This window comes from Saccostrea echinata, unplaced genomic scaffold (genome assembly GCF_033153115.1).
Source record: "Saccostrea echinata isolate AGI-Se365-2 ecotype Australia unplaced genomic scaffold, CSIRO_AGI_Sech_v1 ptg000033l, whole genome shotgun sequence".
NCBI classification, from domain to species: Eukaryota; Metazoa; Mollusca; class Bivalvia; order Ostreida; family Ostreidae; genus Saccostrea; species Saccostrea echinata.
In genome coordinates, this window is record NW_026889782.1 from 26236460 (window position 1) to 26254897 (window position 18438).

Here is an 18438-nt window from a genome sequence, read left to right on the forward strand (position 1 = left end):
ATTTTATTATAATTTACTTTTTTTGTCCTAAATTTTTATGAAAATGGAAAGCTTTTCTTTGTTCTTTATTCTTTTTATAATTATTCAAGGGGTGACATATGAATTTATATTAATTCAAGTTTTAATTGAAAAGGTTTACAAATATATGAAAATATTGACCTTTCAGATTTTTTTCTGAAATAATGACAAATTCTCAATATTCAAAGCTGTATACTTCATATGGTCTGTAAACGTTAGGATGGAGAGAACTTGAAACACTGAAATGTTAGTCAATTCTCAGAATTGACAAAAATACATTGCGTAGTAGAAAAGATAAAGGGTGTCTGACGACACAAAAATTCGTCGGGCCTTCACATAATTTCACATAATTTCACATAATTTCGCTGAAGTCATAATGAACTTGCTTATAGTGTCTCCATTGGCACATACACTGCTGCGTACTTCAATTCATATATCAATTGCGAAAACAAATTCATAACACCACAGTGGCCAGTTTTTGTCCGTTCATTTCAATAATTTTCTAAACTAAGATAATCTACACCTTTCATAATCTGTATTCTTCATAAGAAGCACTTTCTGAATGCTGCATAGGAAATTTTAATAAATATTTCATTGAATAATATTTCTCTTCACGGTGAAACAATTTTACATAATATTTGGAGGCACAATTCCAACAATGTCAAATAGTGGTTCGTGGCTTTTGTGAAAAAAATGTCACAAGAAAATTCAAATACTAGTTCCTGCGGTAAGTGATAAACATTTCTCGTGTTAAATACTGTATTTTTAAATCTAGGTATTCATCTGGCTCATTTTAAAATTCTTTAAGAATTCGGAGAAAATCCATTTGAAGTCAATAATCATACCGAGATTAATATGTCACTAACTTACACACAGATAAATAACGGTCTTCACATAGGACGTTTTGCACCTGACTTTAAAAGTTTACGATAATGTTATCTGATCTTAAACGTGCCCTGTCCCCCACATCACTCGAAATCTTTCATTGATCTTCTAGTAACAAGTATAAATCAGTATCAGAAACATATGCATGTGCTGGTTTATATCGTGAAAATTTCTTTTTTTTTCTTCTGCACAAGACTCACATTTCAGAAAATTTATATCAACATTTTATGAAATAACATTGGCATTTTAAGGTCACATTTCTCAATAATACATAATTTTCCCCAAGATATTGTCATTGAAGTATTGCTACTTAAACACGTTTCCTCACAAAAAAATATAGTTCCTTACCAGCCATTTTTGCAAGATAGCAGAGGATGTTGTTACTAGATAACCCTATCGGTAATCACTAACATTGGCAATATCACAATTTTTGGTGTTTATTTTTACTTCGACATTTTGAAACAGTTTAGAAATCTTCAGATAATGACAATTATGATTAATTTTGTTGTATATTACAAAGAAATACAAAACAGATATTAGAGCAACGTGTCGTCTTACCTTAATACTCTTTATGAAATTAAAAAGAAAATAGCAAAGAAAGTGTATGGGAACACTATAAGTATTACAGATACAAGAATTACTAAATACTAAGTGTATGAGGCGAATCTTTGAAGGGGAATCTCGTTTGCTTTAGCGGACACACGACGCATACAGTGTGGTTAAAACAAAATAGACTATAAACGAAAACAAAGCGAACCCTTTGGAACCTCTTTTGGGAATTACTGTGGTCTTCATTTTTCTCAGGATCAGTTTTGTAATCATGAGCCTCCTTAGATAGGAAATAGAAAATGTTCTATGTATATATTTTTCCATCAAATAAATGTATATAACAATATACCTCAAAGATAAGCTTGTGAAAACAAGCCTTTCATTGTGGATCACAACCTAACGTTATCTTTTTATCCCGATTTTATCTTTCAAATAGAGTGCTTCCTCTACCAAATACCTGCATATCCACCTTACGTCTACCTGTTTATCTACCTGTACGTCTATCTGTATATCCACCTGTACGTCTACCTGTATATTCACCTGTAAGTCTATCTGTATATCCATCTGTACGTCTATCTGTATACTCACCCGTACCTCTATCTGTATATCCACCTGTACGTCTAAATGTATATCATTCTGTACGTCTTTTTGTATGTTCACCTGTACGTCTAACTGTATCTTCACCTGTAAGTCTACCTGTATATTCACCTGTAGGTCTATTTGTTTATCCACCTGTACGTCTATCTGTAAATCCACCTGTACGTCTAGATGTATATCCACCTTTACGTCTAACTGTATATCCACCTGTACATCTAGATGTATATCCACCTGTACATCTAGATGTATATCCACCTTTACGTCTAACTGTATATCCACCTGTACATCTAGATGTATATCCACCTGTACATCTAGATGTATATCCACCTGTACATCTAGATGTATATCCACCTGTACATCTAGATGTATATCCACCTGTACGTCTATCTGTATATCCACCTGTACGTCTATCTGTATATCCACCTGTACATCTAGATGTATATCCACCTGTACATCTAGATGTATATCCTTCTGTACGTCTTTTTGTATATTCACCTCTACGTCTAACCGCATATCCACCTGTAGGTCTATCTGTATATCCACCTGTACGTCTATCTGTATATCCACATGTACGTCTATCTGTATATTCACCTGTACGTCTATTTGTATATCCACCATCACGTCTACCTGTGTATCTACCTGTACGTCTACTTGTATATCCACCTGTACGTCCATCAGTATATCCACCTGTACGTTTACCTGTTTATCCACCTGTACGTCTATGTGTGATCTAACTGTAATCATACAAAATTGACACTACCTTAAGAAATCCAAATTAAATTCTTGTTCTCCCGTTTCAGCTCTTTCTTCAGATTGTAAAGACCTTCCTGAAAATTGTGCCACTAATTCTGGTGTGTATATATGTCTTTAATACCCATATTTCTTCTCACATAAAACCTTCCATATGTTTAAAACTGCAATTTCTGTATATTTCTTTTCCTGTGTAAGGTATTTCTATAGATTGCAAGGACCTTCGTAATAATGGTCACACTAAATCAGCAGTGTACGACATTTATCCCTCTGGGGCAAGCTCTCGTCCTGTCAAAGTTTACTGTGACATGGAAACAATGGACGGGGGATGGACGGTATCTAACCTTTTTATAATTTTTTTTTCTTCACTTTTTTACTTTATAAAAATCTTGATTCTGTTGTTTACCATATTAGTAGGAGACTTTATAACATTTATATTCTGATTTTTTGTCGGCTACACACATCATAGACTTATTATTTAATAGTAATTAAATGATATATCTTTGCAAAGGCAATCCAAAAAAGAGTGAACGGATCTGAGAGCTTTGACAGGAATTGGACAGAATATAAGAATGGTTTTGGTACACCGGAACAGGATATCTGGATCGGTAAAGATAAATTTTATATCAAAATTATACAGTTGATCTAGTCTAAAATATCAAATATTTCTGATGATTACATTATTTACGTATGATGAAGTCGACTTGTGACTATACGGGCCTGGTCGGGTATTGATTGACAGAGGCATAGGTTAACAAAACCATAACGGGTCCTTTAGTGACTAGTAAACAGGAATCCAAATTCAGTAATTGCTTTTTAAATACTGTATAGGGGATTAATTTCACGGGTTGTAATTTTCACGTTTTTCTCTCCTCGGACACGATCGCGGTTTGTTGAATTCGCGGAATCGGTATATAATAAAAGTAACCTACTTTGTCTTTATTCGTGTAATCCATAGTATAGCTAGAACGACATTTATCAGCGTTATGTATTCACTTCACGAACAGGGTAGGTTTATATAAAATTATTAAATTTAGTAGTTAATTGATGATTAATCAAAACAAGTGCCGTTATTAAACTTTTTTGACTATAAACGTCAAATGACTTTCCTATATGCTTTTACGATGAGTACATGTGTACACATCTTTCCGAAGGTATAACACATTGCAGCGGGGGAAAAAAAACACTGGACGCTAATAAATATATTAATGTTGGTAGACATATTAATATCCTTCCATATCTTCACCAAGATCGATAGTTATCCGAATGATATTTTTTTAAACCAAAATTTCCATAAAAACTAACACGCATAATGCTATATTGCAGGGAACAAATACACGTGGTAACGTTAAGCACGGGTAGTCAAAACCCATGTCCCATGTGTTTTGATTGATGAAACATGCATCTATTAAAACAACTGTTGAACAATAAAAACAGGTTATTAGCTGCTTATTTGAATTAAAGTAAAGCGTGATAATTAAGATAATTGAATGACAAGTACGCGTACGTATACTACTCGTAATTACTGAAATGAATGACCATGTATTGTACGTATATATACATGTACCTATCGTAGTCTATTCTAAAATTTCCAAATAAAACATCGAGGTTTAATATTTAAAACTTATTCACTGTTTCTTGAATTCACGGATTAATTAACACAGTGAATATAGCGAATATTAACACCGCGAGTTATTTTCCCCCTATACAGTAATCAAATTAATAAACATTTTAAAATATATAAATTGATAATTTAAATGATAAAGGAGTTCATTCGTTTAGATACTGACGTCTGCCATGTTTATGTTTACAACAGCACTGGCTTTAAAACGGGCAAGTTGATTGGTTGACTAAAATGTTAGCAAATACAGTTGGTCAAGTTGGTAGTCCTTAATAACTCCTTCCCTCAAACTGTGTATTGAACTTACTCTACAGTACTAGTCAGTAAATATTGTGTTGACCAATCAAAGATACTCTAATTTCATGAACAAACTATTTTTTTCGGGGATATTCATTTTAAACAAAGTGATTTCTTTGCTATACATCTTTAAATTGATTTTGAATATACCTTAATATAGGAAATGACCTTATCCACCGGCTTACAGAGAAAAAGAAGTCATCCCTCTTGGTTTCCATCACTCTAGTGAATGGTACAAGACTATTCGAATTGTACGACCAGTTTTCTGTGTCGGATGAAGCAGAGAAGTATAAAATTTTTCTGGCGGGAAATGCTACTGGAACCTTAGGTTTGTGACAAACAAAACGGTGAACCTTACAAATGAGAGAGAGTGAGAGAAAAATCATAGCATCTCAAATATTCATCATAACACAGTGAATTTGTGTGTTAAATGCTGTCTCATGTCAGTTGATTATGGCATGAAAATGTTTGCAATATATGAAATGATAAATTTCAATAGTATAGGACCTATATAAACATATTTATATGACCTTTAATACACAATGAAACATACCGAATTAAAGAAAAATCCCATAACTTTGCTTTATTACAGTAATGATTAATTTTCCCACTTTATGTTCTTCTAATGAGTTCAGAGTCCGTGTCTTTGTTTTTATTTCGTTTCTTAGGTGACAGCATGCTTAACACCGGGTTAAACGGCAAAAATTTATCTGGGATGTACTTCAGTACGCCCAAGACGGATAACGACAAGAGTGGAGGATTCTGTGCCGGAAGTGTAGGAGCACGAGGAGGGTGGTGGTTTAACGATTGTCACTACGCCTTCCTTAACGGTAACTGGGCCTCAGTGATGTGGACACTACCTTGGTATCCTACAATTACGTCTGCATTATCTATTAAGGAAACGATGATGATGATCAAGCGACACTAGGTACCTCATTCATACTTAAGAGCCTATTTTATATAAATCTGATACAGGCGGGAAAAATATCTACAAGGGGTGTCCCAACGTTTCAAAGATGACTGTATTTTCTTAATAAGTGGCGCAACTTTAAAAAAGTTCACCTAGAACAAAAATATTCTTAGTTTGTGCAAATACAACCTATATGTTGGCAGACATGTTTCCCAAAATTTATTTTTAGGTCATTGTTTTTATACAATTATCAATTTACCTTAACAATGCAGAGGGCTCACGGATGGTGTGACCGACCGCTCTACAGAGGGTTATTATACCTCCTGAACACCTGATCCAAAATTTGGCGTTTCCAAAGGCCCGTGTTATGGCCTCTTAACGATTCGTATTCTGTAATAAAATGAAGAGATTTAATACTGTTCATTATCTTCGACTTTTACACGCCTATTCAATAGGACTTAGATTGGAATGTGTCATGAAAATATTCAAAACAAACATGAGTAGAAAGTGTTCCTTAACATTTCTAGTTACACTGCTTATAAAATTTGGAAAAAGCAGACTGTATAAATTACCAGCATATCCTGTACTGGTGAAGCATATTTACAACAGTGAACTTAAACTTACCATTTCTCAGTGGTTCTGTTATTTTTAAAAATGTTTTATTCATATTTTCGGGTGGGGGGAGGGGGGGTATACAGGAAAAAATCGAAAGAAAACGTGTCATCCTGAATATCTAGCTCCAAACAAACTAAACCTGATACATGTGGAAAAATTTGCTTGTGTAAGGAAAACTTTCTTAGATGAAGACAAATAATAACTGGAGGAGATGGGAAAAAATCCCTGTTCGATTAAAAAAAGACTGCAAATTGAAAAATAACTCGTTTAAAGTTGAGGTCTACTCGCGGGAAAACGGAAGCCCGATTTAATCGTTTTATTGTTTTAAAAGGTTAATATAGCATTTAAAAAATGTAAATAACGTCTGCAGAAATGTTGGAGGGGGTGTATAAAGATAAATGAGGGTATTTTATGCAAGAATTGAAATCAAACAGTATAGCAGAAGATTTAAACGATTTAAGACACAAGCGCGAAGTGGAACATGTCGGATGCCGGTTATTTCAGATGCAGTGTATATTTTTGCCCATTTGACAGGAGGTACATTGTACAACCTGAATAGAGAAATACCGACATCTTACGAACGAACGTAACTCGCCCTAACTTCCCGTATCTCGGTAGTTTTCCAGGGACCAGTTATTGCATCTAGTTTAAAATAAATAAATCTGAAAAATTAAGAATATGTGTATAATAGAACGGACAGTATTTTAATCACTTTGTAAATGATAATTTCACCTGTCTAATTTTCTGTAATCACGTACAATGTAATTAAAGCGGACAAATAGAAGAAAATACGCCAAAATACCCATGACGGGTTAAGAAACACATTTGCCATGCGTCAGTGGTTATACGTACATATACAGTGTGCGCTGTGTTCATGTGGGGAAAGCTACGTTTTATAGCATGGATGAAATCTAAACTCATTCCCTGTATAAATCCATGCAAAGGCAACAAGTTACTAGGTGATGCGCTTATATAGTGTCTTTTATTTAAAAGTGTACATTTATGTGTTTGTAAAAGAGAGAGAGAGAGAGAGAGTGCGCACAATGGACAATAATTGTTGTAATGAATTATACAATGTAGCATTGTTTTCTAACATTTCAGAAATCAACCATTAAAAATCAGAAAATATAGTTGGCACTTCGGAAAACGTAATATTTTTAAAGTGGTCGCGCGTATAGATGTTTGTGTAGTTTGGGAGGGAGAGGGGGTCGAATCTCAACTAATCGAATTAAATGTCCATTTCCATTGCATTTAAGTAAATACATGGAATACTAAGATCCATATACTACAATCCTTATTAAAGTAGAATGGGGCAATGCATGAATATGCAATTTTTTTTCCATATCGTATCTAGTAAAAGAAAACGTAACTTCATAAAGAAAGAAGGGTAGGTTTTTCTTTATGTGAAATATCACTTCAAAGAAATAAACGAGCATTCATATGATAGACAGTATCTTCTTGTATGATGTAATCTTCACTTAATTTATCTTTCGGCTGCCTTTCATGATATATGTTATATCTGTATAGATATGTGGATTATAAAAGCTGCAAATTATAGGTAGGGTTACAGACGTAGCTTCGTGTTTTAAAGGGGGGGGGGGGGGCAGCCAGAGAAAAAAAATCAACTTACCTGAAAAAACCTGACAAACAAAAAAAAAACCTTCTTTCTTTACCAATTTTTTCATACATCACTACATTAGCCTAATTTGACTGTACTGCAACAAGGGGTGGGGGGGGGGGGGGGCAACAAGCCTTTCAATGAACATTTCCACATTTCCAACAGAAAAAAGTGATGTGTGAAAAAGGTGGGGGCAGGCCCTACTGATGCTACATGTCTGAGGGTGGTGTATATTTATTAAATTTTCTTTGTACTCAATGTTCTATTATGTCATTGTTTGTTAAGCATGCATTATTCGTCAGAATATAAAATTACAAGATACACTGTATACGTGAAGGGTAGCTTTTGACCCCGCACTCAGAGTAATTTCGACCGAAGCTCTAAAGTACAGAAATAAAAAAATATAGTCGAATTTATAACTTGCGTCACCTCGAAGAAAAAGATCATAGATTGATTCTAGTATACTGACAAAAAGATACTGTAGTTCTCAAAATGTGAATAATTTAAATAACATCAAGTGCATGACGCTGATTCACTGAGTTGTCAATGCATGCTTCAAATACACCTGCTCACATGGGCAAATAAACAAAACAGACGAGTTTTCACTCATGTGTAGAAGTAATTTTTACTGATATTTTTTTAAATTTTTTAATACAGTCATGAATTCTTTCTAGTAAAAGTAATATTGCTGCAGATTTATTTATTATTCATTCGTCGAATTATAAACATATAATTTTCGTTTTTAAAAGTGGGACAGGTTGTAGGAGCCAGAGAAAAAAATCAACTTACAAGAGAAAATCTGACAAGCAAACAAAAAACAACAAACAAAACAACAAAACAAAAACAAAAAAAATGGGTGGGTGGGGGTTTAAACTCAAAAACCCTTTTTAATGGGGGGGGGGGGTTCCAACTTTTTTCGGAACAAAATATTCTTCATACATTATCTTTAAAAAAAAATTGGGTCGGAAGATATGTAATAAATTTTCTTCCAGAAAATTTCAACATTCTTATTGATGAAGAAAGAAAGTTCAGGAGAAAAAATTATCGTTTCCTCAGGTTAAACAAGTTTTGAGTCGGGTCATTTTTAGCCAGTCGTTGAGGGCAACGAAACAATTTTTTAAAGATGGTTTAACCTAATTTGGATGATACCACATGTCTGGAAATTACTCACCGAAGCAGCATTCATGTGGACAGGGGTTACTAAGGCCAATTTCTGTTTAGCTGATTTGCATTGCATTTTAATTTGTAAAAAAAAAAAAAAAAAAACCTGAATATTTTGAATGAAATGAGCATGAGTTTCAGTTGCAAAAACGTTCTCATATATGTCACATCAGGAATGACTATTGATAAATTTTCTACACAGATATTGTCAGAGGTGATAATTCCATGTAATGGCTAAGAAAACTATCAAAATAAAATAAAACTCGGCTTCAATATACATGTACATGTATTATAGCCATATCATAAATCCATGGGAAAATTTTTCGGTTGGTAAGGCTTCTTAGATACATTCGATCCTTCGACGTAATTTTGCTCCAGTCATGCCCCCTAACCCCCTTTCAGCTCCTTGATTTTTTTAAATTAAATATTTCGGGTTTCCAACGTTTTGGCATGAGCATTTCTTAAGAGACATAAATTGTTTAAATGCGCATCTGGTGCATCAAAATTGGCACCGTATATGATTTACATGTGCAGTTTAGCCAGTAGCATGAACAAAAAGGCCATTGTTTTATGGGTTTTTTTTAAACTCTCCCTCGCCCTCTTTTTTCGTAAGACAGAATCTTTGACTTCATGCTTCAAAATGAGACATTTTCCGTTCACATGTGTATTTCCCTTTTCGGAACCTCAATGTCCATTGAAATGTATTGTAGCGTCACGGTAGCGACAACGACAAGTAGTAATTTTGAGGTATCCTGCGGGGATTTTATCTTTTGAAATCGCAATAACATTGAAGAATTCAATAATGCAAATGTAAATACAATGAACGATCCCCTTTTTGGTTACGTTCGTTCGTAAGATGTCGGTATTTCTCTAATATTTCTGATACGTCTTTGGAGAAAACATGGCAATACACTAAAATAAGAATTTGCAGTAATATGATTAAATAATATTTTTCGTTTATTGCACTCATTTGTCCACAATCGGTATGTGCAGGTGGGATTTTCCTTCTTCGTTTGTATCGATACATTTTTCAATACATACGAATGATTGTACCATGTTATATAAGAATAAGAGTCCACACCGGCTACTAATGAGATATTTGGATTCCTAAACATAATGTCTGCTTGAAAGACATTGTATCTCTTCCTTATTATCTTTTGTTAGTAGTAATAAAGATTCAGGGAAGTCAGTTCAGTAGTGATGGACATGTCAGTATATATATAGTTTGAATGAAATTTTTTGTATGTGTTTAGGGAAGAAATGTTTAATGTCAATTGTAATTGTTTTTTAAAAAGAATATTTCACTTTTTTCGCTGATGTAAAACTATTTTTGTCAACATAAAGCCTTGAGCTATAACCTGCGAGGGGAGTACCTATTTGTTTTTACCCCATATCTCGATAAAAATGCAGATGACCAATGCACTTTTTATGCCTAACACCTACTTTAAGCATCAGTTGCAATAAATCAAGACAAAAAATTCAGGGTAAACATATTAATCATTCTAACAGAGCTTTATTTGAGTTTTGAGCTTTGTTAATTTATTAGCAAATGAAATAAATTCTTCGATATTTTATTAGTTTTAACTAGTACTTAAGCTTGAAATTATTCAAAATAACCATTATTCTTTTGATGTATTTTAAAAAGAATTTATTAGCCATGTGCATTGACATAAATTATAGAACGTCTTTATTTATTGTTACAAGTGGGTACATGAGTGTTTCAAACCCTAGTACATAAGGTATTTCTTAATGTATATCTGGACAAAAATTGCACTGTTAACACATAAACTCTGCTAGAAGGGACTTACCTTAAAGTCGGTATTTCGTACATTCTATTTTCGTTATAATGACCTTCTTAGCAAAAATAACCTATCATTTGATCGTATTTTGGCTGACTTGTTTCATACCATTTGTTAGCTCTTTCTTTTTATAATTACTTTAACTACCGAATGTTCTGTCTACCTGATAAATACATAGGGCTCACGGCGGGTGAGACTGGTCAACAGGGGATGCTTACTCCTCCTTGGCACCTGATCCCACCTCTGGAATTTCCAGACATCCGTGTTTGGTGCCCTCTTCACAAAATTGTATTGTTTATAGACTTTTTTTTTAGATCGACCACTGTTCGTTATCTTCACCTTTTTCAGATAGAGAGAGAGAGAGAGAGAGAGAGATGTTTTTTTTTTTAAAACTACAATTTTTTTTATAATATCACAAGAATTCGAGAATTCTTTGACAAGCAATTAATATACATGATTTATTATTATTATTTTTATTATTGTTATTCATGAACCATTTAAAAAGATATGATTTGTTTTATGTTTATAGGTAACAACAGTTGGAGTTTTTCTGTCTTTCTGATGGATAGGCACCATGCATTTAAACTTTCATAATGTCCCAGTGTACAAATTTCTCAACTCGACAAATAATAATACCAAAAAAAAAGTTCAATTATAATTCAAAAACACATTACATGTATACCGACTAAATGATGTTTTCTAATAAAAGAATACCTTGTCCATCTGCATTGTTTTCTATTCATTTTGATTTTGAATGAATATTTTTTTTAAATGAACTGTCGGCGATGCTTGTTAGCTTTTATTTTCCCTAAAGTTTTGGGAGTTTAAATACTATTGTTACCTTTCTGTGTTAAGTCAATTCTGCAAAGATATATTACACGTAGTTGTAAAAAAAGTTTTTTGTTTGTTTATTGTTTAACGTCCCTCTCGAGAATTTTTCACTTATTTGGAGACGCCACCACATGGATGGAGAGCTGCAAATTTTTACCTATACTCGGCACTCAGGAGCATTGAGCAGTGAGGCATTTTTTTCGTGCCAGCACCTACTGGGACACGGGACCTCATATACGCACTCATCCGAAGGACCCGTCTCTACGTTCCACAGTGGGATTCGAACCCGCGACGTAAGGATCAACTCCTTACTCCGCGACTCTAGAGCGAACGCTCTAACCACTGCGCCACGCTGGCGACTGTAAATAAAGTTAACAAGCATTCTGAGAGGTTTGCTTTATCAATACTAGTCCCCTACCTGCAAGTGTTATCTGGTTCACATTAAAAATTGAAAAAAAAGAAAGAAAAAAGAAAGAAAAGAAAAAGAAAAATCATTGAAGCGGAACATAATGCAACCTTGATCATATTTACATAACTCTATTTATCCAGGTATATTCACATACCAAAAATCAGCTCAAAATCTACAAGCGTTTAGAAAGAAACTTGCGGAAAACGAAGTGGGAAAGACTGACAGACCGAGGACAGACAGACAGACGAGGAGAAAATCTATAGTCCCCTCCGGTTTCAACGGTAGGGGATCAAAAACAGGAGCTGTAACTATATGGAAAAATATAGTACACACCCGAATTAGTCTGAACATTCTCACGAAAATCCTTGCAATCAACAGGAAGAACTGAAACAGAGATAAAATAACTCACATCTGTATTCATATCTTCTCCATGACACCTGTTCCCGTCTTTGATGTTTTTGGAGGGTCGTGTTTGCACTGCTCCCGGTTTGCATTGTTTAATATGGACTATGAGCTTGAATACTGTTCGTTATCTCCATATTTCATCTGAAAGATATGAGCAGCTTTACATGAAACCATTATGATATATACAATTAATATATAATAACATAATATACAATGAATATAAAACTGTATTTGCAAAATTAATCTGCATTGATGGGAATGATTGGAGTAGAAAATTTCTCAAATTTTATGGACAGTACATTGTTTTTGGTGTTTTTTTTTTGTTTTTTTTTTGTTTTGTTTTGTTTTTTTTTTTTTTTTGTTTTTTTTTTTTTTGAATTATAATCTATCTTTAAGTCGAATGTTTACCTGACGTTTTTTTTAAAAAAGGAAATTTCATAATGCTGCATTGTTCCTAGACTGCTCCATTTACCAGATCAAGACGTACGAAGGGCTCAAGGCAGGCATCACCTGTCGAAAGTGCATGCTTGCTCCGAGTATGAAATATAAGGAGATAACGAACAGTATTCAAGCTCAAAAGTCCATTAAACAATACAAAATAATAGCAGAGCAAACACGGACCTCTAAACATCAGAGGTGGGATCAGGTGCCATGGAGGAGTGAGCATCCCCTGCCGACTGGTCACACCCGCCGTGTGCTCCTTGTCATGATCGGGAAATAACGGAAAAATTCGTCGACAATTCAGTGTGTAAATAATGGCCTAACAATTAGTATGAAAAATGTCAGTCAGCATTTGACTCAATGATAAATTGTATTTGCTGACAAGGTCATTGTATCGACCATAGAGCTTACGAAATGATGACTTTAAACGAGACAGCTGATATTCTTGTTTCATCAACTTGTTTGTCAATAAATTACCTCGTTTTAGAAATTGTACATACGTAGAGCATGCTCTTGCGCATCGAATCAACTGAAAGATATATACCCCGTATGCAGGTGATGAAGGTATATTGCTGCATAAGTAAGGGAAGTTGACGATTGAAAAGTTAAATTCATCACGTTTATCATTAAGTTTGGTTGTTAGATTACCATTAACGTCTTCTTCAAGTAAAATATCCAAATATGAAACAAATGTGTCAGACTCTGTGACTCTTTTATCTCAAGCTCACCAGGATATATCGTATCGACATACACATGTGACTTAAGACTAGGTATAGGCATTTCTATGCAAATGAGCTTATAAAAACGCATAAGAGGTACATTTATTATTCAGAGAAAGTTCTGATTTATTTTCTTATGCATACTTAGTACCCACGATATGTTATAAACAGTACAAATTATGACGTCACTGATCTTACCTACTGGAGGTAATAAACACATCAACAAAACAGCTTCGGCGCAAGGGATTACCCTATTTATTTTTACATAAAAATTTGTATAATGCTAAGAAGAATATTCTATTGATTAATAAAACTGCTACACAAATCCTAGGCATTCTCTCATTTGATCGGAATTTGAGGAAACTTATACCGGACTGTACATTTTTACCGTTATTCAACTTAAAACTTTACTATAAGAAATTATACAACTGAGATGTTGATATTTGTGCAGCAATACCAGCAAACTTTGGAATATTTTGCATATAAATATACCTTGTTTCAGTTAAATAAAATAGAGCATGCCCTTGCGCCGAAGCATTTTTGTTGATGTCCTTTATAATCTTATGTAGTAAAAAACAATGACGTCATAATATGACGTCATAATATGTACTGGCTATCTCATGTCATGGGTACCAAGTTTGTATTAGACAATAAATCTGAACTTTCTCTGTATAATAGATAAAGTCCTTAAGCATTTTAAGTAGTTTATTTGCATAGAAATGCCTATACCTAGCCTTAACTCACCTGCGTAAGAATGGAAATAGCCATTGTTAATTGACAATACATCTTCGATATATCTAAATTACGAGTTGAAGGCCACAGCAAGTGTTTTTTTCTTTTCACGTACAAGATTTTGGACAAATTCTGCTTCATATGAATACAAAAAAGGTCTGCTAATAACGGGGCGCAATTGGTACCCATCGGAATTCCAATAGATTGTTGAAAGACCTGGTCTCCAAAAACCACATAGATATTGTCAATCAGAAACTCAAGCATGTTTTTAATGTCAACTTCAGAGTACTTATTTGTATAATCAGAATGTTCTTTAACAAAATAATTTTGCAAATGACTAATGACAAGGTAAGTATATTTACGAGTTCCATTTTTATTGAAAAAGCAGCTGTAAATTATATAAAAAAGCCTGGACTTTAATTTTTTACCGTTCACGGTAGCTCAGTCGGTAGAGCGCTCGCTCCGTGATCGGGAGGTCGTGAGTTCGAATCTCGGCCGCGACAGACCTAAGTCGATAAAAAATAGGTAGCAACTGTTCCTTCGCCATGCGCTCGGCACTTTGAAGTGAAAGTTGCGGGTCCTTCGGATGAGACCTTAAAAACCGAGGCCCCGTGTCACGGCAGGCGTTGGCACGATAAAGATCCCTCACTGCTCAATGGCCCTGAGTGCCGAGTAAAGGTCAAAATTTGAAGCCCTTCACCGTTATATGGTGACGTCTCTATATGAGTGAAAAATTCTCGAATGGGACGTAAAACAATATACAATCAATCAATCAATTTATCGTGGGGAATGGTTTTGTATAAAGTAAAAAAGTCGTAAGTTTTTAAGCTGTTGATTTTGGTAAAATCTTGTGATTTCAAATTTTCCAAAAGTTCCTTGGAATTTTAAGTATCCACATCTGATTTACACCACTTCTCAAATATATTGTTGAACAATACTCTTGAAGTTTCTCCTTCACCACTATTAATATATTAGTGAGGAGTGAAGAAAGAGGCTTGGTTGAGCATTTACTGGAACCCGCTATGTATATTTGTTTGTAAGGATTTTTATGAAGTTTCGGAATATAAATATGGTAAATCAAATTCATTTTGGTTGTTTGGAATATTAAAAATATTCAAAACTGACATATGATTTTGAAGAATTTCTTCCTTAGAAAGGGAACTATGAGTATAAGTTGGATTACCACTTGTAGAATTAAATCCAAGTTCCTCTAAAATACATTTAATATAATGAGCCTTACAAACAAAGACAATGTTGTTACCTGCTTTGTCAGCAGGGACCAGTACGTACTGATCATGTTATCTATCTAATTCTTTTTTCACTTCTGGATTATTGTATACAGAAGGAAAGATGGTTCTCATATTGCCCTTCAATCTTCTAATGCGTGATTTTAACATACATCTGATACATTTAATCCATTCTGACAAAGTGTCAAGGTCTTCTTTTTCATGTCTGGCCCATCGCCTGGCGTAGTCCTCTACAGAATCCATAATATTTATGAAATTCCTACGCCAGTATAAGGATCGGGGTTCCCTAAAGAACAAGGTTCACTTAGGGCCTTTTTTGGCCTTGTGAATTTCTGAAAAACTGAAACTGCTTAGTTTTAGTTGACAATACATTAAATTTCATTTAGACATTTGGCGATTGCGAATCTACCAAAAATGACGTAATTTTCCGGCTAGTCAGTGTATTATGACGTCATGAAATTCGTCATTTTCCTCATATCCTGAACAATTCTACAAAAACAGACATTCTTTAAAACTATCTTCGATATTTAATGTAGAGCGCAATCTCTGATCTAAAATATGCAATTATTTACTGATAGAACCGTTTCTTGGGATTACAAAACATGTTTTATTTTTTTAGATCAGAGGATGCGCTCATATTATTTTTCTTCTCTGAAAGTACTTAAATACACCTGTTTTCCTTAAAATTCAAGAACATTGCAATTCCATAAAGCTTGTTTTCCAAGACCTGGACTTTAAGGAGAAAAAAATTAATAGGAAATGAAAGCACTAACTCTCTACTTTATCTTGATGTTTAAAATGGAACATAAGGTGTTAGTCAATAAATTGGTATATCTACAGGGCCATTTTGTGCATAAAGTGAACCTAGCCCTTTAGGACCTTCTAAAATTAGTGATCTAAGGTCCTCATTATTAACTATATTTACGTCACCAGTTATAACGTGTCCAACAGGACTTTAGTTATAGAGCGAAGAAGAACATGAACACGATGAGGGATTATGTATCTGATCCCAAGTCCAATGTTTTCAGAAGTCATTAATAAAGAATGTAAACTACAAGTTTGGACATACTGTTTCCCTTTTATAAGAGTTTAAGGACAGCAAAAAAATATTAAAGCATGATGAATTAGAAAATGTCAGTTAAAAAATGTGGAAAAGAAGTTCCTGAGACCAAAAAGTGCCTCAGAAGCTACTCTCTGAAAAAAAAAAATGCATAATAAACATTAATAAAAATCTTTGACCTTCAACAATTGCCTAATACTCATAATGGTTTTGGTGAAAAAAAAGTTAAAATGGAACATATGGAGAAAAGATGTGCATTATATTAAAGAGATTACTTCCAGGCGCTTTACTTCTTATTAATATTCATTAGATCTTGCATAAACTCGAAACATCCATTTTCTAAAATTTTGATATTATAACCTGCATGTCCGGTTGATTTTGTTTTTTCTTCAATCTTCCGTCATAGATATGTGGGTTTAATTTTGTTGTTATAGTTGTGGAAAATAACGATACAGGCTTTAATCACAAGTAGATTAGGTTGCTGCAAGAAATTGCCTTTTTCAAATTAAAACAGAAAAATGAAGTAACTCTTAACGAATTGATTGATTGGCTGATTAATTGATTGTTTACGTCCCGTTCAAGAATTTTTCACTCTTATAGAGACATCACCATATACCGGTGAAGGGCTTCAAATTTAGACCTTTACTCGGCACTCAGGGCCATTGAGCACTGAGGGTTCTTTATCGTCTAAGCGCCCACGTTGACACAGGACCTCTGTTTTTAAAGTCTCTTCCGAAAGACCAGCAACTTTCACTTCAAAGAGCCGAGCGCTTGGCGAAGGAACAATTGCTACCTATTTTTTGCGACTTAGGTCAGTTACGGCCGTGATTCGAGCACATGACCTTCCGATCACGAAGCGAGCGCTCTAAGGACTGAGCTACCGTGACGGCCTTCATGAATTGATAAATCATCCGTATTTCATAAAAATAGGCTTTGTCCAATTAAGTAAATCTACAGACTCATTTGTCCGATTGACAAATAAAAGTGCCCTTTTATACAAATCTATTACAGATCCATAGAAGTATTAAATAAAACAAAATAAACTTATAAACGAAGCTATGCTGCCCAACATCAACAGAAATAGGATGATCAGCGATCAACAAAAGGATAAGTCTAGTACTCTGAATCAAATTTAAAGTAGAATCATTTACCTACTTGTAATTGCGTCCTTAGTCACTAACACCAAGAACTTAAAACTAAACAAAATAATAGTGCTTGAGCACTATTAACCTCTCTTGGTCTTTCAAGAACATTCAATGTACAAAGATAAGATATTTTGGTCTCATTTTTATATATCCATTATCTAGTCTATCAGACCATTAAAAACTAAGAAAGTCCTTTTTGTATTATATATCATAAAAATTTGTGATCCTTATTTAAAAGTTTGATCTTCTATTGTGGCCCCTCCTTACTTTCGCATCTTCGCTAGCCAGGTGTTTCTGATCCGCTACTCTTCTCACAAACCCTTGGCTTATAATACTGTCCAAAGGCGGGAATGTTTACGTCACGTGATCTCGAATCTTACCATATACCCACAGATTGCGTCATCGACAGAAATAAAAGGCAAATTTAAATATTAATTTTTTTAGAGAATAATTAACAAGAAGATATCGAGTGATGTTTACTTTTTATTTAGGGTAGAAATCTACATCTGTAATATAGGTTCCAGGTCACATTTTTTGCACATCAACTTAAGATTGGATGACACCATAACTATTTATAGAACGACATGTTATCTTACGGATCGTTGTTTACTTGTTTGTTTTTTTTTTTC

General features: G+C 34.1%; 2 protein-coding genes across 2 annotated transcripts; one reads left to right on the top strand and one right to left on the bottom strand.

Annotated features, from left to right (window-relative positions):
• Positions 1-1854: 1854 nt before the first annotated feature.
• Positions 1855-2724, bottom strand: LOC133198330 (uncharacterized). The gene has a single exon (XM_061334435.1). It carries the CDS (start codon positions 2722-2724, stop codon positions 1855-1857), a length of 870 nt encoding a protein of 289 aa, XP_061190419.1.
• Positions 2725-2770: 46 nt separating this feature from the next.
• LOC133198331 (ficolin-1-like) lies at positions 2771-5645 on the top strand. The gene is made up of 5 exons (XM_061334436.1): positions 2771-2774; positions 3010-3134; positions 3311-3407; positions 4878-5045; positions 5386-5645. The coding sequence occupies exons 1-5, from the start codon at positions 2771-2773 to the stop codon at positions 5643-5645; spliced, it is 654 nt and encodes a 217-aa protein (XP_061190420.1).
• The last annotated feature ends 12793 nt before the right edge of the window (positions 5646-18438 follow it).

What these genes read in the sequence shown, in the direction of transcription:
- LOC133198331 (XM_061334436.1), top strand. An exon ending in GGAACAGGATATCTGGATCG is followed by an intron (nt 3,408 to 4,877) that starts GTAAAGATAAAT and finishes ACCTTAATATAG; the next exon opens with GAAATGACCTTATCCACCGG. An exon ending in AAATGCTACTGGAACCTTAG is followed by an intron (nt 5,046 to 5,385) that starts GTTTGTGACAAA and finishes TTCGTTTCTTAG; the next exon opens with GTGACAGCATGCTTAACACC.
- LOC133198330 (XM_061334435.1), bottom strand. Translation starts at nt 2,724, where the DNA reads ATGGACGTACAGGTGGATATACAAGTAGACGTACAGGTAGATACACAG.